The 17138-nt window shown below is 44.3% G+C and overlaps 1 protein-coding gene across 1 annotated transcript in view; it reads left to right on the top strand.

Annotated features, from left to right (window-relative positions):
* The first annotated feature begins 538 nt into the window (after positions 1 to 538).
* tbc1d14 (TBC1 domain family, member 14) overlaps positions 539 to 17138 on the top strand; it is a 59584-nt gene continuing 42984 nt past the window's right edge. Inside the window, exons 1-4 of the mRNA XM_083788565.1 lie at positions 539 to 555; positions 997 to 1204; positions 7067 to 7651; positions 8248 to 8629. Coding sequence (XP_083644691.1) covers positions 1156 to 1204; positions 7067 to 7651; positions 8248 to 8629 — 1016 coding nt within the window. The 5' untranslated portion in view covers positions 539 to 555; positions 997 to 1155. The remainder of the gene's footprint in view (positions 556 to 996; positions 1205 to 7066; positions 7652 to 8247; positions 8630 to 17138) is intronic.

The following is a 17138-nucleotide window of genomic DNA, read 5'->3' on the forward strand; positions in this document are numbered from 1 at the left end:
GTACAGTTTCATACAAAGCGATGCTAAAGATGTAATAGACCCAAGAAAGCCTTATACGGCTTGTTTCCATTTGGGTCCTGTGTGTGCACACTCAATTCATCGAGACATTTAAAGACAAACACTAAATGTACAATAATCTTCTGCATAAACAAACACATTGATTACTTCTCATTTCAAATGTCAATTTTTATTCTATTTATTTATTTATTTTTACCTTTTGCTCAAACAGCTCTCTTATTAATCTTGAGTAATTTGTCTGTTTCTTGCCTGGGTTTTAGAATAATAAACTTGTATTGTTTTCTCTTTCTCTCTCTTTTCTTTTCTTTTCTTTTCTTTTCTAAACAAAGACATTCATGAGTGAGTGACAGTACGTGTAAATAAATAATAATGATGATGGGGTTGATTATTTCTGCCTTCAGGGCATCATCATCATCATCATCATCATCATGATGACAGCAGGTGAATCCAGATCGACTCAGGCGGACCATTCTTGGCTCGATTACGCCGCACTGTTGTTAAGTTTGTTTTAAAATGGCGGCGGAAGCATCGGCACAGGTATGTTATAATAGTCTTGATGGGGGGTTTAATACAGACCGCGACTCAAGTGTTTAGTTTTAAAAGAAGAAGAAGAAGAAAGGGGGAAAAAAATACAGAGACATTATTTATACCCTGAAGGCATTAAAGAGCGGCGCGTTTTCTCATCGCCGCGACAGAACATGGCAGTTATTAACGTTTATAATGCAATAGTGCCGATTGAGGAAGCGCTGCTGGCTGCTGCCCCGGCTTTATATTATAGGAAACGACAAGTGCACTACTTTACGAACAACAAGAAAGTCCAGCCCGGTGTTTATACTTCACTTCACGTGGCATTTGTTTTTATTTATTATAGTTTTGATTGACTTGCAAGTTAATTATTTTGTACATGTGTGAGTGTGACAGACAGTCTTTTAAAGTCATGCCCCTTTCCTTTCTTCTGTCATCTCTAAAAGCTGTGAGGAGGAGGATCTCAGGTGAGGGTTGGTTGGTTGGTGCAGCCACAATAAGGCGCCATCATTCGCCTTCTGATCATCATCATCATCCTCATCATGGACCGATCATCATCATCCAGCCAGAAGCAACCTTCCCACCTGTAGCATCATCATCAACCAGTCCAGCATGGCACACCACACCGCCAACGACCGGGGAGAAGAAGAGACACAAAGTGGTACAGTTGTGTGATTCTTAACTCAACAACAACACTTTCAATTTAAACTTTTCAAGGGCCCCCCGAATTTGATATTAAATAAACACGTAAATACTACTATGGGACCTCCACCACCCGATCTAAGAAATGTATGCACATGTGCCCGCTAGTAGTCCCTTATCTATTCTTCTTACAGACTTGTACTTATAGTATCTAGACATCGGTGTCATTCTGTATCCAATCAGGGAAAATTAGCACGTTTATTTCCTGTGGAAGTAAAGTGTTCTGTCCTGTGTTGTGACAGGAAATGCACCCAAGCTGTTCCCTAGCAACGTAGTCTCGCGTTGCCAGACTGTTTTGCCTCTCGCAATTTTCAAATGCTTCCGTCATACAGTCTGGATCAACGGAAATTCTATCATGAGTAAAGTGGAGCCTCCTCAGAAATGGAAATAAAAAAAATAAGCTCTAAAGATATTTTTAAATATATTTACAAACAGATTACTCAGATTTTGGGAGGTGTAGTTCCAGACTATATAGCATTCAGGAGGTGTAGTTCCAGACTATATAGCGTTCAGGAGGTGTAGTTCCAGACTCTATAGAGCGTCGCAGTCCCTCCCCCTTTCAGAACGACGAGTGGCCCAGGAAATGAATCGCAATGCATTTACGCAAGTATTTATTTAAAGACGGTTACGTCGTGGACAAAGCCACCTCGGATCGTGACAAATCATGACAATGAACACAATATATTGGGCCGATCAAATCATTAGAAAGAAAAAAATAAAGGCAGGAGACAACACTATTTGTTTTGTTTTTCTTCTTATAAATTATTTGATCGGCCCAAAACATTGTGTTCATTGTCATGATTTGTGACGATCTGAGTTGGCTTTGTCCGTGGCGTAACCGTCTTTAAATAAATACTTTAAGAAATGCCTATGGGAAAAATGCATTGCGATTCATTTCCTGGGCCACTCGTCGTTCTGAAAGGGGGAGGGACTGTGACGCTCTATAGCATTCGTAGATTGTGGAATAGTTGTCTGGCTACGCGAGACGACTAGCAACGCAATTCCACTGACACAAAGGTCTATAAAGTCAGCATTACAAGAGTAGTCTACCAGTGTTGTTTTCGTCGACTAATATGACGGAAAATGTTCGTCGACTACCTTTTTTCACTGACAAAAACTACATAAATAACGAAATAAAAACTAAGCCATGATGACTAAAACTATGACTAAATAAACTGACAATTTCGTTAAAATAAAAACTAGACTAAAATGTTAGGAAGGGACTATAGTCACTAGTGGACAAAATATCCAGTATAAGTCATTTTACACTTGGTTGCATGCTGAAAATCATTACGACGCCAAAGTACATTTTAGTCGACTAAATCAACTTTAGATTTAGTCGACTAAAATCTTATGATATTTAGTCGACTAAAACTAGACTAACACTCAAACATTCCAGTAGGGATGGGTCCGATTAATCGATTAATCGATTATCGTTGATAGGAACGAAATCGATTATGAAAATTAATAATCGATAATCGTTTTTTTTTTTTTTCCTGTTAAAAAAAAAAATTAAAATCTGTTGGAAAGGCAATATTGTCATCCAAACAGGACAGGGTTATAGGCCTACCAAAGTGTGCCTGGGATGTGTCTGTGTAGCTGCATGACTGAGTGGAAATTGATTCCAATCAAGATACAGGTTTGGAGGATTTAGCAGGTGTTGGGAATTTACCTAATCAGGCCTAGGCTGGGGTTGCTATGGTGATCAATTGGATCAACAGTGGTCCAGGGACCACCAGTGGTCCTCATTTAAAAGATGGAGTTAGTAACCAAATGAACCCTTATTAACTTAATTGTTAATTATTGTTAATCAACTACATCAGGGGTTCCCAAACCTTTTTGACTTAGGTACCCCTTGGGGGGAAGATTTTTTTTATTTGTAGGGTTCATAAAAAAAAGAAGAAAAAAAGGGAAAAAAAGCCCCCCCCCCCCTCGATTAATCGTTAATATTGAATTATACAAATCGATTTTCATTTTGGACACATTTACACATCCCTACATTCCAGGTGACTAAAATGTGACTGAAACTAAAACTATTGAAGAGACTATGGGCTGTATTTTGCGTGTCTTAAGTACCAGGTCTTATTACCTAACTTGAGTAAACTAAAGACCTGGAGGCGTGATCAATGCTCTTTGGACACTCAGAATAGCCAAATGGCATTGATCACCCAGGTCTTTAGTTTACTCAAGTTAGGTAATAAGACCTGGCAAAATACAGCCCTATATGACTAAAACTAAAATCAAAATTTCCTGCCAAAAACAACACTGTAGTCTACTGAATCTGAACGACGTCACACAAGCGGCATGGATGACGGCAGTCCTGGACAGCCGTCCATTGTATCACACAAAAGTACTTTTAACCATGTGTCATTTTCACGATTGACACATCCAGGCCATGGGATGCTTGCGGCTCGCAGTTCTGCTACTTTTGATGCTTTTACAGAGATTAAAATAGGGTGCATTTTGCATAGTTAAGGGACGCAATAAAACAACAACCTCTGCATCCACGGGATGCACTACTATACTACTGTACTGTTTTTTTATTCTAGTTGATTTTGCTAGCTTTAGTTATAATAATCATTTCTTCTGTTTTCTACATGAATATAACCAAATTATATAATAAAATGGGAGTTAAATGCTGAAATTTGTAAAAATGCTAAATATGACTCCTAACGTCGTTGAAGTTGGACTCTAAAAGACCATCCCTGCATCCCGGGACTCATTACATTGAAAACCTATTTACATCACTGCTTTTATGTGACGCTGTATTACGCTGTGACGCTGTATTGTTTTTTATGTATGATCAAGTAGGACAAAAAGGTAGAATACATTGGAGATAAGAGGTTTCTGCCCGACAGCAACAAATTACAATTAGTAATTGGCAACGATGAAGATGAATCGATCACAGACACCGAGTCTGACCTTTTCCTAGCTGTCCACGTGTTGGGCAGAAATATATCTATATCTCAACTTTTTATGTTTTTCTGTAAATTACTTTATCATACAAAAGTGTCACACAAAAGTAGCGAACAGGGCAGATCTACAAGCTCACAATGCGCCGTGATGTGGATTGGCAATTTTCTTTGAGGGCCGCTAGCCGTTCCTATGTCCAGCTTTGAGGGTTTGTGTAAACACAAACATTGTCCTAACACAAACATTGAATGCCATTGACAATGAATGGGCAGTTTTGGGTGTTTGTGTACAAACACAAACATTGAATTCCATTGACAATGAATGGGCAGTTTTGGGTGTTTGTGTGCAAACACAAACATTGAATTCCATTGACAATGAATGGCCAGTTTTCAGTATAAACACAAACATCGCATAAAAACACAAACATTGAAGACAGAAGGTGAGGACTTAAATTCTAATTGGCCGGAATGAGATGATGTATGATAAGACGAGCGCCGCTGAACTTCACACGGATGTGATTTGTTTGATTACAATAATAATAATGGAACGGCATTGGACATACAAGGTTACCACCCTACGGCGACAGGTCTCATGCCACGGTAGTGTCTGTAGCGCAGGCAGAGAACAAGCCGCGGCTCTGTCTGTGTCTCTGTCTGTCTCTGTGTGTGTCTGTGTCTCTGTGTGTGTCTGTGTCTCTGTCTGTGTCTCTGTGTGTGTCTGTGTCTCTGTCTCTGTGTGTGTCTGTGTCTCTGTGTCTCTCTGTGTCTCTGTGTGTGGTGTCTCGTTCCACGGGAGTCTGTCTGTAGCGCAGGCAGGGAACAAGCTGTATCTCTGTCTGTGTCTGTGTCTGTGTCTCTAGCTGTGTCTCTGTCTGTGTCTGTGTCTCTGGCTGTGTCTCTGTCTGTATCTCTGTCTGTGTCTCTGTCTGTGTCTCTGGCTGTGTCTGTGTCTCTGTCTGTATCTCTGGCTGTGTCTCTGTCTGTGTCTCTGTCTGTGTCTCTGTCTGTTTGTGGTGTCTCGTGCCACGGTAGGTAGTGTGTAGTGCAGGCAGGGAACAGAATTCTGTCTGTGTCTCTGTCTGTGTCTCTGTCTGTTTGTGGTGTCTCGTGTCACGGTAGGTATAGTGTGTAGCGCAGGCAGAGAACAGAACTCTGTCTGTGTCGAGGCAAAGTCTACTGGGGTCACATGACATCATGCTGCTGCTGCTCAGGGTTTAAAGCCGAGGCCACGGCTGGCGGCTTAATTCACTTAATCACATGAACCCTAGTGTCCCTGTTCTGTGCAGCGTGTCATGATAGGTGAACATTTAGAGAAAATAACACATCTACTAGGTGTGTTCACTATTCGATATAGGCCTACAATGAAACATGTAGGGTTTAAGACTTAAACCCCACAGCCACAATGTAGACATTGCTTTTTTTTGCTTTATCTTGTAGGGAAATCTCTTTAACCACTTAAACTTTAAGTGGTTATAGAGCGCACAATATAAACATTGCTTTTAGTTTATTTTAATTTATTTTACTTAACATTTCTACCGTATAATGGTAAAAAAATATCACAGTATTCCCTATTATTATCATTATTCTTTTTAGAATAACAGCCCATGGCCAACTTGGTTGCAACATTTTGCTTATTGCTAACAGTTGGTTAATGCCGTCACATTACGTTACCACTTTATACTTATTTATTATAACGTTGATTGCACTTTAGATAATCCACAGCTGTGTTCCTCTTGCTACTGAACCACACGCCCCGCCGCAATGTTTGGAGTTTCTTTTCACTCTAGAGTTTCACTCACTGCGTTTCATATCCAGCTGTAAGCAGCAGGTGGTGCAGTCTGGAAGCAGCTGTGTGTGTGTCACTGTGTGTGTGTGTGTGTGTCTGTGTGAGTGAGTGTGTGAGTGTGTGATTGTGTGAGTGTGCGTGTGTGCGTGCGCTCTCCTGAACGTGGATATCCCTTTGTCCCCCTGCTGGAAACTCCCCCGTAGCTCATCAAGATAAGATGCACAGTCCCGGCTGCTGGACTGCTGCAAGCATATAGACAGTAAGCCCTGTTTAAACACAAGTCCACCGTGTGTGTCTGTGTGTGTGTGTGTGTGTGTGTCTGTGCGCGTGCGTGCGTGGACAGGCCATCCTCCTATTCTTTTGTGCAGTGCATGATCCTGTCAGTTGGACTTGACTCGTATTGAATTGGAAAACGGAAGGAAAGGACTATTCTCTCTGTGAGGCTCTCGGCCATATCTTATCAGCTAGCAGTGGCCCTCCTCTAGCTTCCCAGCTGCTGTTCAAAGCATCGGCCCTGATGTAGTCCCCACTAGGGACATGTTCACATTTCAGCCTGGGGTTCCAGTTACAGCCTGGTTACTGCTGGATCAGCTTTCAGCCTCCCTCATGGCTTTCCGGCTGTATTGTTTTGGCCCTTTTACTGTCCTGGTGTGCGAGGAGTGAGCCGGTAAGCTGGTTTTCCGGTCCAGACAGGCTTAAACTGTCGTAGAATAAGCCTAATTTGGATGTTGAAACTCGTGGGTCCAGTCAGTCAACAGACACACACACACACACACACACACACACACACACACACACACACACACACACGTTTCACATTCCATCCAAACTACCCTGTAGTTCAACCGTAATCAGAATCCAAGTCCCTATCAGACCCGTTCGAGTGACTTCCTGACCCCTCAATGTTCCATTTGCTAACTCAGAGCTATAAGGCAACGCAGCTTTCTCTGTCGGTGCTCCGCTTGATTGGAACGAGCTATCTTGAGTCATAATAGAGAGTCTTTAGAATGAGAAAATAAACTGGTTGAACTTAATTGACTTAATATCAGCGGACATCCTGGAAAGGGCATCTTAATGTTGTTTCCGTTCTATAATAACGCTCTGGGTGTTTGTGGTCTTTCAGGCGCGTCCGGAGGGGCCATCATGGAGAACGGCTCGGCGGTGAAAGAGCAGACGTCCACTACTACACATCATCCCGGCCCCGACCACACACACAACCACATCAACCAGCAGCACCGCTGTCCCACCGAGCCCCCCAGAGCGTCCCCCCCCTGCATCCAACACTCCCGTCCCAGCTACAAGCCCTCCTCAGCCCCCACCACCACCACCACGCCCATCTACTACAGCAGCCCCCAGAAGAGCGGCGGTGGTGGTGGCGATGGTGGTGACGTGGATGACGCCGACCAGGAGGAGGACAGCCACAGCCTGGCGTCGCAGGATTCCGGCATCCCCACCCTGGAGATCAACAACCCGGAGCCCGTCTCCCACCACCCGCGCCTGGCGGGCGCCGGAGGCCTGGGCCGGGCGTCCGCTGACCCCCACCACCACCACAGCGACAGCCCAGCCACCTTGCCCCTGGACCAGCCGACGCAGGACGCGGGTGGCGCCCTGCACAAGTCCTCCACCTTCCCTCGAAGCGGCTACGACTCGGCTCGCCTCTTCAACCCCGCCCCTAGGTCAAATGCGGCGGCCGCGGCAGGGATGGCAGGTATATAGACGAGTATATTTTCTGTTCACAAAAATATATCGACCTTAAAAACTGAGCACAAATAATCTGACGCACGTAGGTTTTCGGTTTTGACGCTTTACTTGAGTAAAGTATTTGCATCAAGTATTTGCATCAAGTATTTGCATCTCTCTACTTATTGTAACTTCGCAGCTACTGACAAACACAAACAGAACAGAACAGAAATCTAGACATGGATAAACAGAGCACCGAACACAATATCACAAATGGACCCTTATGGGTCCATTTGGTTTAATTTTACACACAAAAGTTAAATTATTGTTAAACATCTGGCATTACTTAAGTTAATTTACTCAAAGTCTACACAATTAGAGAATGTAAAATAATTGTTATTTTGATCAATGTTTGCCTGTTATCTCTCCTAATGGTACCAACGTCAATACAGCACGGAAATGTGAACATATTCTTTAGTTTTGGGTGTGCGAGGCTAAATGTCATCAAATGGTGGTCCGTGGTGGCGTGGTCTCAGATGCAGAATAAATAATGGACCTTGACATGAGAAAGGTTGAAAACCACTGATTCATCATAACCTCATTATCATATCGTGGCTCTTACAGCGGGCGGCGTAGCGCTGAACAACCGTGGCGACAACGTCTCGGTGGGCAGCGTGTCCAGCCTGAGCACGGAGCTGTCGGCCACGCTGTCCGTCTCCAACGAGGACATCCTGGACTTCACCGTGACCTCCGACTCCAGCGCCATCGTCACCCTGGAGACGGACCACAGCGGCGCCCACGCACACTTCTCGGACGTGACGCTGTCGTCGTCGCCACCGTCGTCGCCCGGAGGAGACCACCTGTGGGGCGCCGCCGCGCGGTGGCCCCCGTCGCCCGGAGGTGACCCCTGGGGGGCCGTGGGACGGTGGCCCCCGCCCGGGCTCACTCAGCTGGAGGAAGAGAGCAGGCGGAAAAGGCTGGGACCCCTGGCTAGTTTCTTCAACAGGTAATAGTTTGGAATGAAATGAATACAGTATTTATTATTTTTTGAGTGTTAAAAGCTACTCCATTGCGTAGCTATGTGTGTTCCCTGTGCTGTCTAAGCACGAAAAGCTGAACACACCTCACTAATACCACTGGATGTTGTGCACTGTGCAGCGTCTCACACACACACACACACACACACACACACACACACACACACACACACACACACACAGGCCAGGGAGGAGGGCTTGTACAGTACAGTACAGTACAGTACAGTACAGTACTACAGCACGAGTACAGTACAGCACCACTCACTTCAGACTGGTCAGATCTTTTTTGTATTCATCAATTATTGTTATTATATGTTATATGCACAGCTTTGTGTGTCTGTACCACGGAAACTATTTGATTGGCTGAGCACGGAACGTGATGTATGATGATAAGAGCACCCCCTCATTTCACACGAGTGTGATTTGTTTTCTTTTAAGCTGCACCAAAAAACTTTTCCAATCGAAATCGTGTAAAGAAATGAGAACTTGTGACCAGTGGTGTTAACCGTTGCTGCCACTTGGGGCTGCCATCGTACGCAGAGTGGAAACTCTATTGCAGCTGTAATACGAGCAGACTACTGTACATGCAGTACATAAAATTTGTCAACAGACAGATATAAAATGAGAGCAGTCAGCTGACATAAAGAAGCTTAGATCCTGCAGGACAACTGCAGTGTGACTTGAAGAATGGAGGAGAAGCAAGAGCTGTAGTTTAGTAGTTCAAAGTAATAAAAGTGATGGGTGCACGGTTCAGGTAGATAACAGTCCATGGGAAATAATACCAGCACTAGTTGTAAATCACGAGATTTACGCCGAGGAAGGCCTCTGGGCCGAAAAATATCCGTATGTTGCTTGCTGCTGCCTGCGGGAAAATGAAAAATAAACAGGAATCCTATAGACTGACACCACGGCGCGTATTCAGAGCTTCAAGCTGTGACTCCGCCCACCCCCGGGGGAAGTTGTGATTTGCTCTCGTTCGCTGCAATGCAATTTGCGGCATTTCCAAAACAATATTGCGCAGAGTAGCGATTATCAAACGTATTTGCAATGCCATACGTTGAAAGATCTGTTGCCCGTGGACAAGGCACGTTACCTCCGCAAGTTAGATATTATCGGCATAGATGTTTGTCCGTATGTGATTAAGGATTGGACCAAGTTGCATTGGCAGCCATATAAAATTCTTACCCCTGGCTAAAACCGGATGTGACATTTGTGGGCGTTCCTGTCTAGCGTGGTGTCAGTCTATTGGCTATAACATGAGTGCTGGTATTATTTTCTATCAACTGCAGTGTGAGTCAGACACTACTCACACTGCAAAGCAGCAGTGTACTGTACATGATAAATACAGTGGCAATGGCAACAAAATGCATGGACATTTTTCAATCCAATGCAGCTGGTGAGCAGTTTGCAAAAATGCACAGTGTGGCGTAACTCGTGTGCATACGTTGGTTAGAGTCAGACATCCATCCCTAACAGACTGACAGGCATTACTTCGACAACACCGTCGCTCCTGACTTGCGCTGCAGGTTACTAACTAAACCGCGCTGCGGGTTAAAACTCACCCGTGGCTCCAGACATGCGCTGCCGGTTACAACTAACCCGCGATGCGGGTTAAAACTCATCCATGGCCCCCGAGGTTAAAACGAATCCCTGGCAGGTTAAAACTCACCCACTGCACTCGAGGGTTGGCACCTGGCGCGCCGATGGAACGGGGAGGAAGGAGAATTGGCAATTTGGCGAGTTTCACTTTAGTTTAGTTACTTTAGTTTCAGTCACACTTTACTTTCTCATGATCCATTAGCAGAGAGTCAGTCGTTGTTACAATTGCATTTTGAAAGTGTTTTTTTTTTCTTCTCCACAAAACAATGACTTCTATTCATTATGTAGTGGCAGATCATTCACTGTGTCCATGAATGCTTCTTGTGAGTCATTTCTCATTTTCTTCTACCAGGCCTGACTGTGCAGTATGTAGTCAACCCCCCTCCCCTGAGTACCCTCCCTCCATGAGAGGCAGTCATGCACTGCACTTAGCCTTTGTTTGTGTGCAGCAAGGTTTGGACTCTACTTCACTGTGCTTCTTGGGTAACAGTTGCAGGTTTACGTTTATTGCGCTATTACAAACTTTGCTCAAGGTCATGCTGTTTAAATGTATACACACACACTTCCTGCCTCTGGTAAAGCAGGTAGAAAATGGCTGGCCTTGGAGTTGGATACAACCCCTACTAGCATTTGTCAGCGTAAAAACACTCTCCTCTGAAGCAGAAACGCTTCAGCGGGCTATAAGCCTACAACTCTGCTATGCCTTAATTGGCCCTTTAAACAATGGCAGGAAAGCTAAATGACTAATAAAACCAGGTTCAAAGGGTTGCTGGTTTTAAAAGAACAAGAAAGAACTTTACTTACGAGTGTTTTAAAACCCTGCAATAGCCAAGTGATGTAAATCATTCTCTATACGTGTTTCGTTGGGTACACAAACACCCACATCACATTATGAATGTGAAGGGACCGTACTTGAGGCATGATCCCAATGCAAACAGCCTGAACCTAATGCACCTGAACTTTGCTCCACAAATCACACTGTGTGCAATGTCCATGCACAGTGACCACATGCACAGTGACCACGCTACAGGCACTATAATTCGTAGGTTCCCAACCGCTACTTGTACCACTCACTAGTGCATAAATGGGCAACTGGCAGCGGCCCAGGGGCCACATGCGGCCGCCACCTTCACTTAATGCGGCCCTCTGGTTAATATCAGAATAATACTGATGTATTATTGTTTTTTAGCTGTTACAATTCCAAACATGCAAACATGACCCGCTTTTGTATCTCCAACGTGTTTGGATTTAGTTAATAAAGTTAACATAACTATAACTAAATTCATTTTAAATAAAACAAAAAGGTTATTCAAAAAAAAAAAAAAAAGGCAAATTCTTTTCATGATTTCAATTCAAATATAGCAAAAATAGCCGATCTACCGCGACACATTTTGAGCTTGTAGATCGGCTATTTTTGCTACAGTAACGTAATATACAATGTGGCAATATAGTGGCCCTCTCCAAGTTGCCCACCCCTGCACTAGTGGTACTTGAGCCCCCCCTCTGGTGGTACACAGAAGAGTCGCCCAAAAAAGGAGAAAAAAGACAAAAGGAATGAAATAATATTTATATACAGGTAGTACTTCTGACCAAGCCTTTGGTTGAAATAGGCTCTCCAGCCGTGCTGAAATGGGCATGACGGCACACCTAGCCGTTAGTAGAAGTAGTTAGTAGATTTGAGAATGGATTAATCACATTAGAAATATCATCAGTACTCTCTCCCCATGCAGAACGGCCTGTTATAGCGCCACCAGGAGGCTGACTTTTGTAAAACACATTTTTGGCTATTACATCATCAAAGGCATAAGAACAAATGGCACCCTTTTCACATTGGCCTATTATAGCGCCACCAGGAGGCCACAACCTGACCTGCCCTGGTGGAGACCTGTGCCCCAAGGGGCACTTTTTCTAGTTTATTATTATGGTGGTACATGGAGAGCCAAATATTTTCTTAAGTGGTACTTACTGTATAAAAAAGGTTGGGAACCAATGCTATAAAGTACACTACATCTGTCGTGTGTGTACAACAACATTACAGCGCCTCAGGCATGAGCATTGAGTGCAGAAGTGGCATTGAGACAGACGCCTGCGCTGTGCGCTGTGCCTGTTGGTAAGTGCTGTCCCAGGACACTTAGTTGAGGAGGCAACAAGGGAATTCCATTAGGAAAAACACTTCCCCGTACATGAGTCTGGGCATGTTCGTTTATTCCTGTTGAAGCTGCTATGAGCAATAATATGTCAAAAATGTAATGACTTATTTTTTTATTTATTGGTATTCAGACAGCTAGCAATGGGTAGAACGCTCCCCCAAAAATGTGTCTCTGTGACACATCTACGGGCCGCAATCTGCATTCAAATATTTTCCTAGAAGCTTTGTCATTGGTCGATTTGACTGTCCACTTCCTGATTGGTTAGTCATTGCGACCGAGGTTTTTTTTTACTTTTTACTTTTTACCAATGACAAAGCTTCTAGAAAAATCTTTGAATGCAGATTGCGGCCCCTAGATATTTTTTTAGAGCGCTCTACCCATTACTGGCTGTCTGAATAAAATAAAAAAAGGTCATTAAAGTTTTGACAGTGTTAACCCATTCTGACCTGAGATCAGATTCATACGAGGTTTCCACTGGACACACGCTGGTCTGACGAACCCATTCTGATCTGAGATCAGATTCTAAAAATGTCAGTCGTTCTTCGATTTTTTTCAAAAATAGCAGACCTACAAGCTCACAAAGTATCACGTTTTGAGCTTGTACATGGGCTTGTATATAGAGGATGGAATGAAATGGAAGCGTAACTTAAGAGTCACTTTGGTTCCATGTGTACACTCTCAGAATTACAGGCCTGTAAAGGTCCCGGAACCCAGAGAGCCCCTGGACCCCACTTTGAGAGCCACTTAATCGGGAGGTTAAAAAAAATCCCCAGAATGTGGACGTTGAATAGGGATAGTAATGTGGTTAAATGGTCTCTGGGTTACAGCTGAAAAGTATGAGGAAACACGCTTCAGTTCCCTTTGCTAAACAACTATGTGGTTTGAGTCACTGCCTTGAGCAATATCCAAGTAACTGATCTCTCTATATTTGCTAAATCACCTTTTTTACAGACGGTATTATTTAAAAAATATCCTCTCCAGTAATCAAGTAGTTGCCTAATATTCCGCGGGCCAAATACATATCCTTGAAGGATTGAGCACCACTGCATATGTGTTTCAATCAAGTGGGACCGCATTGGCATTTACATATAATTCAGTCCTTGAGAATCGCTCCTTGTAGATTTTTTTAATTTCAGGTGGGTGACCCATAATGACCTTTTAGATGGGGTCAGCTGCCTATACTCGACGCAATGCCAAAGTTTTACCAGAGCTATTTCAAGCTCACTGCACTTATTTTTTTGCACAGCCAGCCCTCGGACCCGTCCCGGCCAACTAATTTTTATTTTGCTTCTAGCTGTGCAATCTTTTTAGTATATCTCTCATTTTGAAGAGGAAGTCTGTTTCGGTTGTAGCTTCCTTCCATGACAGACAGTTGTCGCGAGGGAGGGACTCACAGACTGTAAACATTGATTAGAAGTGGTGGTGGTGGTGGATTATATTTACTATATGAAAGCCATGATGCTGCACATCTTTGAATTAAACAATGTATAATATACGGAATATACGTTAAACATGGTGGAATTGGATCCTCTACTCAGTCTACTGCGGCGGCCGGCGGAAGCCAGCATTAGGTGAGTAATTCATTCATTGTAAAGGTATCACGCTGGCGCTGGTAAAATCATCAGCAGCAGCTGCCCAAAACATGAACAGGTAGGCAGGCAGGCAGGCTACAGTACAGTACTTTTACTCACTGTCACTGCCTGCAAGGATGTACTTGGCCGACGTGCCATATGAGAACATTATTTGTAGTTCAGAAGTGGACTGTATCTGGTGCTTGCACACATGCAGCAAGCATACAAAGACGTGAACTACGATTTGTATTATCTTGTCTGACACCTTAATGAAGTTGAGAGAGCATCTGCAGTTGCTGGGATATGTTTGTTTTAAAGTGATGTTACGTGACGTCAAGCGTCTCCGTCGATATAAGGGGGGGGGGGGGGGGGGGTGGACTTTGGGAGTCAGGTTTGGCGGGGCCAGATCGTGCGGTCACCCCCCGGCCCGGTACCAGGTTGTTCTGCCAGTGGCCAGATATACAGAACATACTGTATACTCAACTATTGTCAAGTACTGCAAGGAATGGCATCCACATTTTTTGGAACTTAGCTTGTGTATTTTGTCCGTCATGACAAATTTGTTCCAGATTAGCAAAGGGGAGCATCTCGTTGAGCCATCTCTTGGATGAAACATGGAGAAGTTGGAGCAACAGTTCCTGCCTTAAGGATCTGTCTTTTGGGGTTTCCGGAGACCTCGCCAGTTTACAAACTCGCCGCAGTGAAAATTCTTCATCAGTGACTTCATCGTTATGCTAACATGCTGTCTTCATCAGTGTAGTATGTCAACCCCACAGATGTTATAGTTCATTTCCAAAGTGATCAAATTATTTTGTGCAATTAAATGGGCAGCTATTCAATGATAAAAAGTTGAGTATGTGAATACCAATGATAGTAGGCCTACCAATTCAGGATATTGTTTACTAATTAATTACATTGTTTCGGTACTTTGGTGTTTAAACTTTAGAATTCCTACTTCATCTAGTGTAAACTCTAAACGACTATCCTCTCTCTCTCTCTCTCTCTCTCTCTCAATTCAATGCAATTTAAATGAAGGTGAAGTAAAACTAAAATGCACTAAACTGCGGCGAGTCTGTAAACTGGCGAGTTCTCTGGTATCCGTCTCTGGTGTGAAGGAAGGGCCCTTGTCTCATCAGAGCAACCAAATATTGCTAAACAGCAATCTAGAATCTAGCTGAATATCCAGTTGTCTGGAGAACCAATTAAATATATTTACCCAGAAATTGGTTATTACAGGACAGAAATTATGTGACCGACAGAGAACTCTCTGCGATTTCTTCACTTCCTCTTCGCTTGTTGCAATTCCTCTTTCCTCTTCCTTCCTCCCTCTCGTCAGCTCACAGGGGCTGGAAGTGGAGGTGGTGGTGGGGGGTGCGTTAGTGCTGCTCTGTCCGTCCGTCCCTTGTTTGACCAGGCGCCCGGGTGAAAATCCCCTACGCTCACAACCTGTAACCCGATCCTTGCTGTGTTGTTTTTAGGACGCGTACGTGTGTCCGTCTATACGATTCAGAGATTCAAGTGTGTGTGTGTTTATATAATTCCCAAGAGGTTCAAGGTTTCATTCAAGGTTTTCCCAGTCCCAGAACACTGTGTTACCGTGCCCTCCCTTAAAGCCCACCCTCCCTTCACCATTGTTTCTCCCCCGTCCCGTCCGCTCTTCCTCCTCCTCCTCCTCCTCCTCCTCCTCCTCCTCCTCCTCCTCCTCCTCCTCCTCCTCCTCCTCCCTCTGCCCTTGCTCACACACACACACACACACACTCTGTCCCTCCCGTTCGCTCAGATGAACCTCCCACCCTTCCTTCACCCGGGAGGCGGGCAGGCCAAGTAGCTGTCTGCGGTTGACAGTCTCTCACACAACACACAGTTTGCTCTGAGCTGTGAACTGTTTGACTGGGAGAGTGTGTGTGTGTGTGTGTGTGTGTGTATTTGTGTGCCTCCCGAAAGTCCTATACTTTTCCAGGCTGGCCTCCGTGCTACCGCTACGGGGTAGATGGGGGGTGGGGGGCGTGGAGTTTGGGGTTGAGTCTTTTCAGATTGAGTTGAGACAGGTTTGACTTCATCAGGAGTTTGTCCCCCCCCCCCCCCCACACACACAGAGAGCGAGTTATTCTCCCTTGGATCTGATCTCCCTTCCTTGGATCCTCTGTTTTTCTCCCTTTATGCTGGAGGACTTGGATTTTTTTGTGGATTAGTTTGAGACAATAAAGGATGGCGGCCCCTTCACTACTCCTCTATATTGACAGGTATGCTCTGGCAGAGGGATTGATTTAACCAGCTGCTTGAAAATGTATTCGTGCCTGTGAAGGTTATGCTCTATATATCACTGACGTTTTCAGTTCCTACGAACGCGTACGTTACGTGGATGTATGATGATATTAGAGATATGGAACTATGGATAGATGTACTGTAGTGTACAGTATTTGATTGTGTGCCAGAACTAATCGCCATTGTTTCATGGAAGGCTTGTGGCAGTGCATCCTCGTTGTGGTAGTTGCATTGTTGCGGTGCAGTCTTCTAGCTAGATCAGAAGACTACATAGCAGCTGTACCTTGTGGTGATAGAAGACAGCTTGGCAGCCTGGGCAGGATACAAGCAGCTGTACCTCGGCTCCTAAACACTGATGAATGATCCCGTCTCTGTCCTCTGGTGTCTTTTACAACAGGGGATCTGTGTGCACTCACTCTGCTGCTGGACGTGCCTAAAGCAGTGGTTCTCAAAGTGGGGGTCCGGGGACCCCCAGGGGTCCTTGAGGGAGTTCCAGGGCAGGGGTTCCCCAGCTAAATGATAGTTTGGAATTAAATGGAGACCCTTATGGGTCTGTAACTCTGTCTCTGAGAGTGTACAAATGGACCCTAACATTTGTACACTCTCAGAGTTAAATTAACATTGATTTTACAATATAAATTGAGGTCTCAGAGATCTATTCAAATGGGGGCTAAAATAGTGTCAATTTGGGGGTCCTTGACATGAAAAGGTTTGGGAACCACTGGGCTAAAGACTGAAACACACAAACGTTGTACACACATCCCTAACACAGTACATAGAACTGGGTGGTTCAGGGTCAAACACAAATCACATAGACCAAGTGGCCTTTTTTAATGTGTGTGTCCGGAGCTAATCTTGCATACTGCTGGACCGATAACGTCTCTAAAATGAAA

This window comes from Protomyctophum parallelum (genome assembly GCF_964188405.1).
Source record: "Protomyctophum parallelum genome assembly, chromosome: 18".
Classification (NCBI taxonomy): Eukaryota; Metazoa; Chordata; class Actinopteri; order Myctophiformes; family Myctophidae; genus Protomyctophum; species Protomyctophum parallelum.